The sequence below is a fragment of the Odocoileus virginianus genome, chromosome 15, assembly GCF_023699985.2.
Source record: "Odocoileus virginianus isolate 20LAN1187 ecotype Illinois chromosome 15, Ovbor_1.2, whole genome shotgun sequence".
Taxonomy (NCBI): domain Eukaryota; kingdom Metazoa; phylum Chordata; class Mammalia; order Artiodactyla; family Cervidae; genus Odocoileus; species Odocoileus virginianus.
This window is the reverse complement of record NC_069688.1, coordinates 23,188,245-23,204,193: the sequence shown is the minus strand read 5'-3', so window position 1 is coordinate 23,204,193 and position 15,949 is coordinate 23,188,245. Positions and strand designations below refer to the sequence as shown.

At 39.5% G+C, this 15,949-nt stretch overlaps 1 protein-coding gene across 2 annotated transcripts in view; it reads right to left on the bottom strand.

Moving 5' to 3' along the window:
- The window catches only part of KCNB2 (potassium voltage-gated channel subfamily B member 2), a 441,301-nt gene that overhangs the window by 400,957 nt on the left and 24,395 nt on the right, over window positions 1-15,949 (bottom strand). For both annotated transcript variants that reach the window (XM_070477152.1, XM_070477151.1), the window contains exon 2: window positions 11,936-12,606. In XM_070477152.1, coding sequence (XP_070333253.1) covers window positions 11,936-12,514 — 579 coding nt within the window. In that variant the 5' untranslated portion in view covers window positions 12,515-12,606. The remainder of the gene's footprint in view (window positions 1-11,935; window positions 12,607-15,949) is intronic.

Genomic DNA, 15,949 nt, shown 5'->3' with positions numbered 1-15,949 from the left:
AATATATAAGCGTAAATTCATGTTATCCTAGATTCTAGCCTATTATTTCATATTTTCTTTCATTGCATATGCAGCTCATTGCATCTATAGTAAAACAAATTATCACCTTTTAAAAAACAAGATTGCTTACCAGTATTTTTCTGCCTCTAAACTCAAAACTGCACTGAAATAGAACCGGATGCTTACCTTAAGGATATTATACAGGGTCTCTGCTAGTTTTCCACTGTATTAATGAAATACATCTAATTTATCACAGTAAAAATCTGCTGCTAAACTTCATAGACAGTAGTGTGATTTATTTTCCAATTCAACCAAATTCTGGCTGAAACAGCACATTTGGACACCAATGTATAAGTTAGATTGTTGTTCAGTCGCTAAGTCATGACTGACTCTGCAACTGCATAGACTATAGCCTGCCAGGCTCCTCTGTCCATGGGATTTCCCAGGCAAGAATACTGGAGGGGGTAGCCATTTCCTTCTCCAGGAGACCTTCCTGACCCGGGGATAGAACTCCTATCTCCCGTAGGGCAGATGGGTTCTTTACCACTGAGCCATCAGAGAAACCCACAAGTTAGATAGTCCTATACAAGATGTTGCCCAAAACTTAGAGGTAACTCCAAGATGCAAACTAAGATATGACTTTTTTTAAAAGAAAAAACTAATGTGAGAAACAAATTTGGCTGTGGATTTAATTTAGATGATACCAGATAAGACAACTGTACACCAACATCTAAAATCACACTCTATGTTTTATATTAACATTAAATAAAACAACAATCAGAAGGTTGGAGGTTCTTTCATTCATATGCAAAAATTCTGAGGTTGACTGCAGTGAAGGATGCTCCAATCAAGCAACCCCATTCAGAGCTGTACTGGGATTACTTGGCTGTCCTTGTCCTGCTGTGGCTTAGGCTTGAGGAGCTATTTAAAGTAGCATTCAACACTTGTGGTTATGTTGAGAGTGACTCAACAAGACGTAAGTAAAAGCATGAGATCCAGGGTGGCAATGACCTCTAGCATCTTGAAACAAAATCCTGGAACACTAATGAAAATACTTCTTCCTGCTATTCTTGGACCCTTAGAACATTTCCATGGACTTCATGCCCAATCAGATTCGCTTTATATTTAAATATAAACTTTATATTCTGAACAAGCTGTCGTAATTGGATGACAAAGTTATACCTATCTTAAGTTACCAAATACAGGTTGAAGTTCATTGCATTTTTGTGCAGGTGGGTTTTTATAATACATTCTAATGAAGAGGTAGCATGGTATTACATTGAGTTGACCAAAAAGTTCCTTTCAGTTTTTCCGTAACATCGTTTGAAAAACCCAAATGAACTTTTCAGTCAACTCAGTATATGAGAAACACTCTCATACACACACACTCAAGAACTGACTTAGTTCAGGTGACACTCTGTGAAGGTTGCTGCTACAAGACACAGAAGCTTGACCACAAACATCAGTTGGAGTTATCTACTTGATAGCTGGTAATATCCAAAACTGTTTCATTTAAAGCTTTATAAAGACATTAAAGGGGATGATTTAAAAGGGGGAAAAAATCCATCCATTTTCTGCATTAGCTAACGAGTTAACTTAAACACTGATGTATACACGGCTGCAAATAAATAATACATAGGTGCAGAGTCTGATAGCACTCTATGTTTACTTTCAGTGCCTCCAGGAAAAGTTTCAGAAGGATGAGAACAAACACCTTCCTCCCCCACTTTCCACTGCCCATCACTATAGTTCTCTGTTCCCAGCTGATCGATGTCAAACAGCTTTTTTCTAGATTGGTTATGTTTGTGTGTCGACTGACAGAGCAATTGCTGAGAAGTATCTGTCTCTTGAAATTCTTCAAAGTTCTCACTGTAAACTATAAAGCTATCATCAACTACAACGTTACAGATATAGAAAGTACAGCTTGCCTCCAATGGCACATACTCCATGGAAAATGCTGGCAGTCGCGACCTGGGAACTCTTTTATCCTTCTCTGCTCCACGGCAGAGGTAGAAAGGGTTTTAACAACCACCCTGGCTATTGGTGGACAAGAAAAATTTTCAGACTGACTGATGCTTTAAAAGCTCCTATCACTCTTATCATTTTTAAATAGGATATTTTAAATGAAGGATGTGTCCTGTATGAATCTCTATGATACCATAGGGTCCCCCCCCCCATAAAATATAGGAGCAGTTAATGACAGTTAGTATATATGACAACCAGAAGAAAAAAACAGATTGGGAGAAGGTAACAGTGCCTGGTGGTCAGCTAAACTCTCCAAGTCACTAGTTGCTACAGACAAACCTTACATTATACAGAATTCAGATTTATACCTCACACATTATAGATTACTGAATGTCATGCAACTCTGGGGGTTATTCTCAAAGAGTATAAAACCATCAATGCTAAATCAATGCCAAAATTTAAAAAATCTATCATAATCCTTGGTTATTTCACTAATTGTACATTAGCAGGAAGGATTATTTTTCCCTATGTAATCATATTTTTATTGAAAGGAATTTTTATTTCAGTACTTTATCTAGAATCAACTTTGATAATTATTTTCTAAAAATCTTTCTTATCAATGGTCAATTCACATCTGTATACCGAGTCTCTGTGTTAAGAATGGTTCTTACTTTGAGTCAGTAAACAAGTTTCTCTAAAGACAGATGGGTAAATTTTTCTAATCATGAACACAAAATTTTGTTTATGAATTTCAACTCTATTATTAAATTGTTAGACTGTCATTTTTAAATTAAAATCATACAAAGCATTTTGCAAAATATGAAGCATTCCCTATTGTTACTGGAACAATTTAAAATATGTTTTTTCTAGTGCTATTTTTTGCTTTTAATTCTTTTTTGTTATTTTATTTTAACTCAAAGTGTATGTTTCTCATGAACTGTCTCTTTTGTGAAACAAGGTAGAAGGTTCGACCAGTTAAAAGAAAGGAAGTGCCCAAAACTTTTTATTTTTGATGATTTAATTTATACAGATGTAATATTAATAAAATTTAAATATTTCATATGCAATATTAATATTCAAATTGGCTACTTTGACATTCCATAATATAAACAAGTATTAACAAGTTCTTTGGAAAAAGAGTATTTCATTTCATTCTATATGACAAATTTTTTGTCAAATATGTCAGTGGCTAGAAAAAAGGGAAAGATCAGCGAAATTCAGAATAGCATCTTCCCATGTTCAGTTCCAATGCAACTAACTGCTATATCTGTACCACATTCTTATTGTTTACTTGTTCAGTCACATCCGACTCTTTGTGACCCTGTGGACTGTAGCCTACCAGGCTCCTCTGTCCATGGAATTTTCCAGGCAGGAATATGGAAGTGGATTGCCATTTCCTTCTCCAGAGGCTCTTCCAGACCCAGGGATTGAACCCATGTCTCAAGCACTGGCAGGCATAGGCAGGCAGATTCTTTCCTGCTGAAGAAGCCCATATCTGTACATATCACAGCACTAAGTGATAGTTACCAGGGTGACCTGAATATCCTAACACACCAGGGGAAAAGTTAAATAGTAACAACATAAGTAAACATGGATGAGGCAGAGACTAACCATCTCCTGTGGAATCAAAGCAGTTAAAAGACAGCACTATCATACACCTGGATAGCATATTAAAAAGCAGAGACATTACTTTGCCAACAAAGGTCCGTCTGGTGAAGGTTATGGTTTTTCCAGCAGTCATGTATGGATGTGAGAGTTGGACTGTGAAGAAAGCTGAACACAGAAAAATTGATGCTTTTGAACTGTGGTGTTGGAGAAGACTCTTGAGAGTCCCTTGGACTGCAAGGAGATCCAACCAGTCCTTCCTAAAGGATATCAGCCCTGGGTGTTCATTGGAAGGACTGATGCTGAAGCTGAAACTCCAGTACTTTGGCCACCTCATGCGAAGTTGATTGACTGGAAAAGACCCTGATGCTGGGAGGGATTGGGGGCAGGAGGAGAAGAGGACGACAGATTGAGATGGCTGGATGGCATCATCGATTCGATGGACATGAGTCTGAGTAAACGCCAGGAGTTGGTGATGGACAGGGAGGCCTGACATGCTGCGATTCATGGGGTCGCAAAGAGTCAAACATGACTGAGTGACTGAACTGAACTGAACTGATCATACAATTAATTCAATGAGATTTTCAGGGCAAAGTTCCACTAGACATCAAACATGCTTAAAAGCTAATAGGATGGGCAAGCTTTCTGACGTCAAGGCATATACATCATGGAAACTTTCTTATAAACTCTTAGTATTTGGAAAGTGTTCATTTAGCTTTGTTTTTTTTAAATGGGAGATAAAGATCAGATAAGAATATTTAATCTAAAACATTATTCAAACTATTCTAGAGCCTTCCAAAGTGGAGAGTGCTAAATATTGTGACCATTCCTTCATAATACTTATGCTTACCTAAAGTAGTACATTCGTCACTTTATAAAGTCTCTCACTTGAAATAAAGAAAATAAATCTGTTAACAACCAAAGTAGTGTACGTGGATTTTTAAAACCAGAATATTTAAATACTACTGATGTTCTGAGATAACATTAGATAATGTAGAAAGAACTCCTTAGCTGTTTTTTGTTTTACTTTGAAAATGATAATTACCTATTGAGGTTTAAAAATCAAGATTGAAAGGAATCTGAATGTCTTCTTTTAGTATTTAATGGAAACTAGTGATTTTTCAAGAGATGAAAATTAAGACTGCCCTCCTAAGACATAACCAAGAAGTAAAGAGGAAATGAAACATATATGATTTGTGGATAATTTATTTTTAAAAAAATACTCTCATGTAAGGTAATCACATAGCTTATTATTCAATAATAAGAATGAAAGGAGAATTTTTAAGAATGAAAGGAGGTGTTATTAATAATTAGAATAGGGCAAAAGTCTAACAACTTTAACTGGGGTATTCTCAGCAAAACCAGGACTTATGTCCCCCTCTGCTAAAAGCACATGGGATGTGAATTTTCTAGCAATTTCTTCTTTTTTCACCTTTCTCTTTCTGATCAAGCGAGGCCAAGTGGATAAAGAGTGATGCATTTCCAGGGCAGTTTTTTGGGAAAAGCAGAGATGCATGGATCTGGAAACAAACAATGGAATAACTGAGCCATCAAAGAGAGGGAAATGGGAGGGATTTTCAAGAGGGAGGGGACATACATACACCTATGGCTGATTCATGTTGATATCTAGCAGAAACCAACACAATATTGTAAAGCAATTATCCTCCATTTAAAAATAAATAATGTTCTTTAAAAGCCCAATGTTGTTTTCTACCTTATCTGTTTTATTCTCTTATACCTAATTTCTTTCAGACTTTCAGCCTGCTAGTCTTCATGGATTATATATTTGAAAAAAGAAAAACTTATCTCCAATTGAATCATCTACAGACTGGCCAAGTTCTGTTAACTCCTGTGAGCACCTCCAAACCCTTGTGCCCTGTTATCAGAAAAATGCAAAAACCTAATCTGTGCAGCTGGAATGCAGAAAGGAAAGGCCAAGAAGTGAAATCAGCAAGCATTCAACACAGAAACAGCATGACCAGCGCACTAATTAGGCCACTGACAATTCAAGGCAAGAACTAGAGTACGGCTCAATCCACAGAGGGGCCCAATGCCGGGAGATTTCTGTGTGTATTCACATGGCATTGTTTATTTTGGGTCACCCATTTATGGTTTTGATGGTTACTGTTACTGTTAATCACTAAGAAAGTTATCAGAGAGCTAAACTGAGGGTTTTGTATGAGCAATGTTGTTTACCTGACTATATATAGAGAGAGACATATATATGTGTATGTATATATGTGTGTATGTGTGTGTGTGTAAGTAGAGAATTATGCACGTGTGTGTGTGTGTGTATACACATGCATAACATGTGAAAGTTCTCTTCTTGGACTAAAAGGAAATAATTTATGGCTCTGCTTTCATTCCTTTCTTTTTTCATTCAAAGCATGAGACTAACTGATCTATATACTATAAATCGAATCAGAATGTTAAGTATTCTTTTCCTCTTGATGAATGCACAGGAATTTTGTTTTATTTGGATTTATTTTCTTTTTACTATTTCTGTGACTTGAAAGGTCTACATTCTAATTCCATCAGAATAGAGAGGGCGGTTATCATTGAAGGGCGACCAACAGGCACCATTTCCTGGGAAACTCATAACTTTGGTCTCTGGCTCCTCGGAGAGCTGGAGGTCTAGGGACAGACTGCAGACATCTATCCTGGCCAACTTCCCTCTTTGTCCAATGATAACCAAGGTCTCCGGATCCTTCCCACGCTTGCTCTAAGGACTCTGCTGCGTCCCTCCAGTGATGGTGGCCATATGAATACCTTGGAGCTCATGAGCCAGAAGCAGGAAACACAGTCATTGCCTTCCTGCATTTGATGCATTCTCAGTGTCACTGCCAAGAGGAGAAAATTGGTTCTTGTGGGGAGGGGTGAAAAAATTCTTAGCTATTTCAATAGTTTGTAGCCCTTTAGTGTTGAACCTACCTGACAAAATCATATTCCTTCATATGCAGTATTTTTCTTTAGAGAGAATTTAAATTTAGCTTAATTTTTTTCCCTAGGGGGTCATTACTGAAAAAGTTAATAATTCTTTACTCAATCATCCTTTGCATTTTCCTGAGGATGAAAGAGAGACAGAGAGAGAGAAGGGGGGTTGGGGAAAGGGAGGAGGAGAAGAGAATGGGGAAAAGGTACCCCGAAAAAAGTGGCAGCTGAGGGGAAATGGGGAAACTGAAGAGAGAGAAGCAGATGATAAACAGTGGCCCCCAATGACCCAGGATCCCGTCCAACAGGACTGTTGGGTGGTTCTCTCTGCGCTGGCTGAGATGAACAGAAGTGGCAGAAATGGCAATGTCCTTCCATAGTCCTTACTAAGACTGCTTACAGTCTGGTTTCCTGACCGGATCCCTGGGATCGACCTGTTGGCTGCCCTAACCACAGCTGGTTGGCTTAGAGTGGGTACTTGGCCTAAGTTGAACACTCCCCCTGAGATTTTAGACTTGGGATAGACTGAGGATTGAACTTGCCCCTGCCCTGGTAGTTGAAACTGTGATATTTCAAATTCAGGAGCTAGCAGACACCATGTTGTTTTACTACTACTATTGGCAGCACGTTTCTTTTACTTACAACCAAAAACACCTAGTGTTTCTCTGGTGTCTCAGATGGCAAAGAGTCCACCTGCAATGCAGGAGACCGGGGTTCAATCCCTGGGTCTGGAAGATCCTCTGGGGAAGGGAATGGGAACCCATTCCAGCATTCTTGCCTGGAGAATCCCATGGAAAGAGGAGCCTGGTGGGCTACCATCCATGGGGTCGCAAAGAGTGAGACATGACTGAGCCATGACCCCTTTCACTTTCACAGACGCCTAACTCAAATAAGCAAGACTTAAGAAAGGAAAAGTAAGAAAAGAAAAAGTGTCTTTGACTACCATAACCAACGCAGGGGTAAGGGTAAGGTTCTTCATAACATTCAGGAGACAAGCAGGAAATGTACCACCACAACCCTCGCCCATAACTCAGGGAGGCTCATTCTGGGAAGCTGCCGCACATCTTCTCCATGCCTGTGGCTTCTAAAGACTTCTCACCTTCCCTGGAGTAACAGACCTGTACCAGACCTCTTGGCCCCCAAAGTGATCCTTGATCTCCCCACCATGCCCAGTAACAATCTGTTAGAGGGAGAGCAGAATTTCACATGAGAAGGCCATAGAGCACTGTCTGCGCACCTCATCCTCTTACTTGCTGGGTTGAGGTTTGCCTCTTGGGCTCAGCCATTCCTAATTGGGTTTTTCTGAAGACCCACTGACTCCCTTTGCCCTTGACCTTCCTCAGATACCTTAGTGAGGGCACTGTACGTACTGAGTCTAGCCCCCTACAACTCTCAGATGGGCTGTACACCCTCCTGGTCGTTTTTCATCCCAAAGGCTGAAAAGCCTGCCAGCCATAGAACCATTTCCCCTAAATAAATGCTTTCAAACACCTCTCAGACCCGAGTCACTGTAAGCAGTATTTAAAAGGGAATCACTACTGCAGTTCCTTTGGGAAAGAGGCCAAAGAGAAAAAGAAAATGTTTCCAATTCAGAAGCTGACTAAATTGCCCTGGGCTGGAAGAGTTACAGGATCACATCTAATTCCAAATCACTGCCCAGGAAACTGGCGGCCAGTTAAGCCCATCTCCTCCCCTTGCATGTTCCTATGACAGGTGTCCCAGAGCCTGCAATTCCATGTCGTGGTAACCCAGAGACTGGTCCCAATCATCTCCCCAGGCCCATTTGACTGGACCCCCACATTCACAAATAGCCTCAAATGTAAACTTTATACATTATCTCTATGGGAGGGAAAATTTACAGTCACCAGAGACACAGGATTGAAAAACAAAGCCCATCACACAGATATAAGCTCAGGTCCCATCACCAGATGATCAGTTGAGTTCAGTTCAGTCACTCAGTCGTGTCTGACTCTTTACGACCCCATGAATCACAGCAGGCATGGCCTCCTTGTCCATCACCAACTCCCGGAGTTTACTCAAACTCATGTCCATCGAATCGGTGATTCTATCCAGCAATACCATGCCCCAAAAAACACTTTGTTTTTCACAAAGTGTCTATTTTGGGAAAGTACAATTGTATTTCATGGTATTTTATAAATGTGTAAAAATGTTAATTTGTTAAATATAGACATATTAAATATATCACACTTTTAAACTCTATTTGCCATTTTTTTTTCACTAACTAATATACTAGAAAGTTCAATGAATAGAAATGACACCAAGGAGCATATTCTATAAGAGCTGAATTGTTACTGTCAGGGTCATACCCAGAGATGGTATGACAGATAAGGGGGCCTTGCAATAATTTTACATATCACAGTGGATACACCTAGGACAGACTGAAGAATTATTACATAATAGATTACTGAGTATTTATTCCATGTCAATGAATAGATATTTTAACTTACTATGGAATATTTGACAGAAAATGTCCAATTTTTCCTACTATACTAGGGATTATATAATTTCATAACATTTATATTTTACTACAGAAATATTATAAAATACAGAAAAACCAAAAGAGACAAAAACAAATATTTTCTAGGATATGAAATCCCTGTTTATGCTAAGAGAATATTTATTAAATTCTGGAGAGAAGGGAGTGATTCCACATGTCCACTCTAATGTGTGTAGTGCACAGAGAACCCTCTATAAACACTCAACTGAATAAGCAATAACTCATGGCAACCCATTCCAGTATTCTTACCTGGAGAATCCCATGGACAGAAGAGCTTGGTGGGCTACAGTCCATAGGGTCACAAAGAGTTGGACAGGACTGAAGTGACTTCACACACACACACACACACACACACACATACCCCAATAACTGAAAAAGCAAGGTAAACAGACACTCTCCTCCAAAGTTATCTTACCTCTCAAGCAAGTTAGAAAAAAAAAAAAAAAAAAACAGATTCCAAGCATTCCTGCATAAAAATTTCATAGCACAAGCAGGATCCTGATGTACCTATAATATAGTAAGAGCTAGAATACAATCTTACTGAAGCACTGACAAAATGAATTTTCCCCAAGTTGTAAAAATACTATTCACACATATTCACACACACATCACATTAGCACTCCCCTCACCAATAATTATTCCAGAAAAATAACAAGTTAGACGACTAGAAAAGAGTACAGGAAAGGTAGCTAGTAGTTTGTATAAGGCATCATTCAGAGCTGTTTCTAAAAGGCTCCAAACCTCAGACAAATGAACAATACTTTCACTTAACTACCATGCAATCAAATGTAAAGAATTTGTATAACATTTCCCCATTCAAACAGAGAGGGAAATTTACACATTTAAACAAACAAACACAAATCCTTTATGAAAATTTAGTAGAGAATCTACTTAGGCTAGCAGAAATTCGCTTAGCTTGATTAATAATTTGGAACCAGATTTATCATTTACAACTTCACAAAATCTTCCAAAACCAAGGTCTTAGCTGCTGGGTATAGTTTTCAGGTAGATATCTGTGCAAACATAATCTGAAGCAGGTTTAAATACTCTGTCTGATGTAGAGGGGTGTGCTTATATTATATACAACTATATACAATAGACCATTATCAACAACACCTTCTTAGAGATCAAGACATGGCTCTGTGTCTACAATTTAGAGATTAAACAAACTCTGTCATCTCAGGAATGAAATTACTGACATTATTGCATCCTTATCAGAAATTCTTCAGAAAAAATATGTACATACTTGAAATTTTTTTCTATAACAATACTTAATTTTAGATGTGTGTTAATAATGTTATCAGCAAATAAATCAAATTGGCCTTTCAAATTTTCTTTGATTTAGCTGCTTATCTTTGGCTAACTCCCTCTGGACCATCTGGTGGTACAATGATTTATTCCTCAATTGCCTAAAATCTTGAAAGAGTTCATTTGACACCCAAAATACTCCCCTAAACCCAGAATTTATCTTATTCAGCTTCAAAATTCACTCCGTGTTTTTAGTAGTAACTCAAATGTGTAACTTAAAAGGTTTGACATTGGAAAGAGTAGTAACCTTTCTCAACCAAAGTCCACATCTCTCTCCTACAGATAAAACAAAAGGAAACAAATTATTCATAACTACAAAAGACCTAGTTGATTCATTTGCCACAAAATGTGCATTTCCTCATCATGAACAGCAGAAATAACATTTCATTCCATTTAGTTCCACATCCTGGCCGGAAAGTAAAATGCCTTTATAAGTCAAAAGATGCAAAACTAGAAATATCAATCAGTGCAAGAAGCAGTTTTATGATAGTCTGCATCCAGTTGATAATTTATGTTATTTACGTGCTGTAGACTATAATGGAGAATTTTAATTTTCAGTCAAAGGCACACAGAATCAATTATATTTCCATAATTTTTACTGTTTATAAGAAAAGACAACTGGGGAAAAAGATACTAAGTAATCCAAAGAATTTATAGGATTATTCACTGTTTTCTCTTCTCTACTCCATATTCCATTTTCAACTAATTGGCACAAAATGTCAATCCTATGCTTCTGCAGCTAAAGATGACTCTTTGGGCTTTTTACTTACAATTCATACTGAAATAAAGAACTAAATATATGCAATGAAAATCAGTTTCTGCTAACCCTCAAAGCTCCAAATAGATTTATATAAACACTGTCATGCAATTGAATTAAATACTGAAACTAGTGGCCAAAATTTTTACTCTTAGATTGAGATGTATTCAAGACCAATGGAAAAATGTAAACTGACCTTCCTTTTCAGCCAACACTTTATGATCTGAGATATGGGAACATCTCAATTGTGAACACAATTATACACCAACAGAAACAACACTGTTAGAGCAGACCTCACAAGAGGAGGTCAATCGATGCTCGCTGACACTGATTCACCCCTTAACCTGCCTCATAAGGCGAACCCTTCCTCATGTGGGGGGCCCCAGCCCTGCTGGTCTACACTGGACCATGCTCTCCAGTCTCCCCTGCTCCTCCAGAGGACCAGGCCAGGAGGCACCTCCTCCACTTTCAATGACAGCACTTCACTCCATTCAGGATGGTGCCCAGGCCTCTCTGCAAGACTCCACACCGGATGGATCTGAGTTCATGTTTCCCCTTAGCCTCCAAGTCACCAACCCCAGACGGTGTCTGGGTGGTGAGCAGTCTTCAACATCCAAGCACCTAGGCTGTTCCCAAGTAACAAAAAACACTTAGGAAAGAGTAATGCCATTGTATGCCTTATCAATAAGAATAACTCGACTTCACTCCATAAGATCTTGGAAAGGACGTCTCCCTGCATAGCCACCCTATGCTACGTCTTACCCAAACATCTTAAACCACGATATATTCTAGAATATAGGGATCGCCTTTTCGAACCACGCGTAGGAAAGTCACACTCTTGCCTTTCATACCTTGGCAGCCACGGACGAGTTGGGCTTCTCCAGCAGGTCCCAGAGTTTCTTCCTCTTCTCAGGGCAGCAGGTGTTATCAAACTCTTCACCCTCACGTTCCCGCATGGTCTCCGCCTCCCGCCGGAGTTCTTCGTTCATCTGCTCCTTCTTTTGATGATACCTGGCTTGGCAGCACGACTCTAAGTAGATCTCATCGATCCCCCAGTAATCAAGCTCTTGGCCGAAAGAGAGAGCGCACATTTCTTCCATCATGTGAAGTTTCCCTGTCCGGTAGAAATTTAAAATGGAAGTGAAGGCTCCTGGGTGCCGATCGAAGAAATACTCGTTCTCGTTCAGGTTGTAGTCATCGCACACCTCCAGGAGGCTCTCGTGTGTGTTGCAGTCCCGGAGCTTGCCCAGGCGGGTCCTGGGCAACCGGTCCAACGTTCTCCAAAGGACCTCGTGGTTGAGGCCCCCCACGTTGATCTTCACCCTCCGGGAGCACGTTTTGCTCCTAATGATGTCCACTGGTTCCGGTGGAAGAGAAAGTGTCGACCTTGACGTCTTCCTGTTTAAGCCAGGGGGAACCTTCTCTGCCATTTTGGACTGCACAAAGGGTCCTCAAAAGGATGAGCCGCTGGAAGGTCAACTCAAGCTAGATCCCTTTGCAGCAGGCATTTCCACGGATGCACCTGGAAGAAAGCAACCACAAAGCCTCTGGTTACTTGCATTTTTCCTAAAGCATTTCCTGTTCTCTGAGATCACTCCGCTGTTCGTGCACAACCCGGAGGTATAATAATAATTACTGTGTATTGATGGAGATGTACATCTTTGCTAAAACTTAAAAGGCATAAGGAGGAAAAGACCACACAATGTACTATGCAGAAGAAGCTGTATTCAATTTTTTATATACCTATAGGCAGACAGCTCCCAAATTTGTCACTGGAGACCTCTTTCTCAAGCTCTGAACTATCCCTGTGCTGATCAACTCTTCCCAAATGAAACAGACACATCAAGCTAAACCCAGCACACTTCCAACCTTCCCCCATCAATTCATGTTCCTTCTCAGATGTGTGGTCCTCTGCACCCCCATACTGAGCTACCCAAGCTAAAACTCTAAGAAATTCCCATCCATCTGTCCACATGCAAATAAGCACCAGGTCTTAACCAACTGAACCTTTTGAACATTGCTTAAGCCCTCTGCCTGTATTACCCGGTCCCTGTTAAACTGTTCACTGCAGTGGCTTCTCCTGTTGCAGCCCAGACTCTAAGGTAGGTGGGCTTCAGTAGTTGCAGCATGTGGGCTCAATAGTTGCCACTCCTGGGCTTTAGAGCACAGGCTTAAGAGTTGAGGCACATGGGCTTAGTTGTCCCATGGCATGTGGAATCTTTCTGGAGCAAGAATCGAACTCCTGTCTCCTGCATTGGCAGGTGGATTCTTTACCACTGAGCCACCAGGGAAGACCCCTTACCTAGATTTCTACAATAGCATCTGAAACTAAATCCTGAGCTCTGGTTTTGTCCACATTAAAAAAAAAAAATTCTCTGTACAGCTTCTAGAATGATCCGATAAGAAACAAATCTGATTTAACCATGCTTTAATCCCTACAAACACCCTATGTAATTGGCAGTATGAAGTCCCCTGAGCCCTGGTAGATGTGACCTACCTCTCCACCCTCACCTCTCTTTCCTCCTTCATCACTGTACGCCAGCATCCCCAGACTATACACACTATTCTGTTTCAAGCTCCTGGCCTTTGTTCATGCAGTGTCCTGGAAGGGCCTCCACCTTTCCCATTTCCTTTTGACTAACTGCAGCTTTCTCTTTAAGACTCAGTTCAGACATCACCTCCTCCAAAAAGTCCTCCATGATACATCTCCTCCAGGATTCTGAAGCTCTGTGAATGTCTATTCTGTTTCACCACACCACTGCAATAAAACCTTTCCCAAGAATACTGAAGTGAAGTCGCTCAGTCATGTCCGACTCTTTGCGACCCCATGGACTGTAGCCCAACAGGCTCTTCCATCCATGGGATTTTCCAGGCAAGAGTACTAGAGTGGATTGCCATTTCCTTCTCCAGAGGATCTTCCTGACCCTGGGATCGAACCCAGGTCCCCTGCATTATAGGCAGACGCTTTACCCTCTGAGCCACCAGGGAAGTCCCCCAAGGATACTGGGAGCCCTGAAAGACAGGACTATTTTCTCTGTTATATCTTTATCACTGAGCACAGTGCTTACATATTGTGAGGGTTTGATAAATGCTGAATAGTCAATTTTTTAATTGTTCTCCACAGGGCAGCTGACAAAAGACCTAGTAAGGCTAATGTATATGGCTGGAAAAATGCATAAATGGAGTTAATTGGATCAGTTGCCTAAAATGCATATATATTTACATGTTATGTGTATATAAGTTTGTGTGTACATAGGATATGTCAGAATGTGTGTGTGTGTTTACATTCTTTGACCCACAGCTCTTTTCTCTTGTGGACTAATTTTTTAAACATGACTGTTTTAGTAGTCCCTCTTATTGATCTATTCTTCTGATCTGCAGCAGTAAGCATCTTCTTATTTGATCTTTCTCTATAATGTTTTTGCAGAAAACCATGGTGCTTCAAGCAATTCACCTCAAACACCATTTTTAATGTAAAACACCATGTTTCACACAGTCAATAGCTTATACCAAAGGGAAAAGCTTTTAGATTTAAGAGGACCTTATAATTAGAATTCCCTTTTAAGATACACACCAATTTTACCATGTCTTTGGTCTCTCCACTCCTGTAAGTTAAATTTATTTCTCCACCTGTAAGCCAAGTATTCTCGCAAATGAAAATAAGTCAAATTTATGAAAAAATTGTACTGGAAACTATAAGAAGTATTTCAAATATGTCCAATAAATATACTTGACATGGGAGTTTTTTCAACTACATAGATACAGAAGTATTTAAAGCATATACATATACACTCTCATTGCAGATGACAAAAATGCCTATTTTTACAATAAAGGACAATTACAATAATTTGGGCAAGTATCAAATCCTCTAAGCCTCAATTTCTTAATCTAAACTTTATAGGCAGTGTTTAGACAATTAAATGAGATACTTTATGTGAAGTGCCCACTACAGGGAGATATATCTGAATAGAATATGAAAACTCACATTTCTCCTGTTTTTAAACTTATTTTATTATTATTATAATACAAATTACAAATAATTTAATACAAATTCCATGTAATTTTCCAGGCAAAAAGACTGAAGTGGGTTTCCAATTCCTCCCCCAGAGGATCTTTTCAACCCAGGGATCAAACCTGCAATCTCCTGTGTCTCCTGCAATGGCAGATGGGTTCTTTACCACTTAGCACTACCTGGGAAGCCCTCACATTTCTCCCTTAAGTTTACCTTCCAATCAACTACATGAAAGCTACAATCAAAAGCTATACCAGTGTCTATTAAATAAATGCTAGTATTTAATTCTTTTTTATGCATATGTTCAGTCTCCTCTAGTGTATTTTAAGCCTGTAAGGCCAGGAATTCTTGGTCTCATATTTTCTCTAGTGAGCACTGTACCTACACACATAATGGGTACCTCATAGCACATATCTTTGATGCCACTGATGTTCATGTCCAACTTTTGTATTCAGATGACAATGGACTACACACCACACATCAAACAGTATGTGAGAGAGGGCAGAGTAATATTGTGTGTGTGTGTTCTTAGTCACTCACTCATATCCGATTCTTTGCAACCCTATGGACTGTAGCCTGCCAGGCTCCTCTGTCCATGGGGATTTTCCAGGCAAGAATACTGGAGTGGGTTGCCATGCCCTCCTCCAGAGAGCAATATTAGGACTAGGCAAAACAAATGAAAATATTACAGATGGATAATTCAAGTGGTGAATCAGAAATGTCTGTTATTTAATTAATGTCTGCTTTAATTAAGCCATAGGTATACATATGTCAGACAATTAACAAATTATGGTATCATACAAGAGGTTTTTCAGAAAGAGTAAGCGCAAACTCCAATGGTGTAAAAACATCT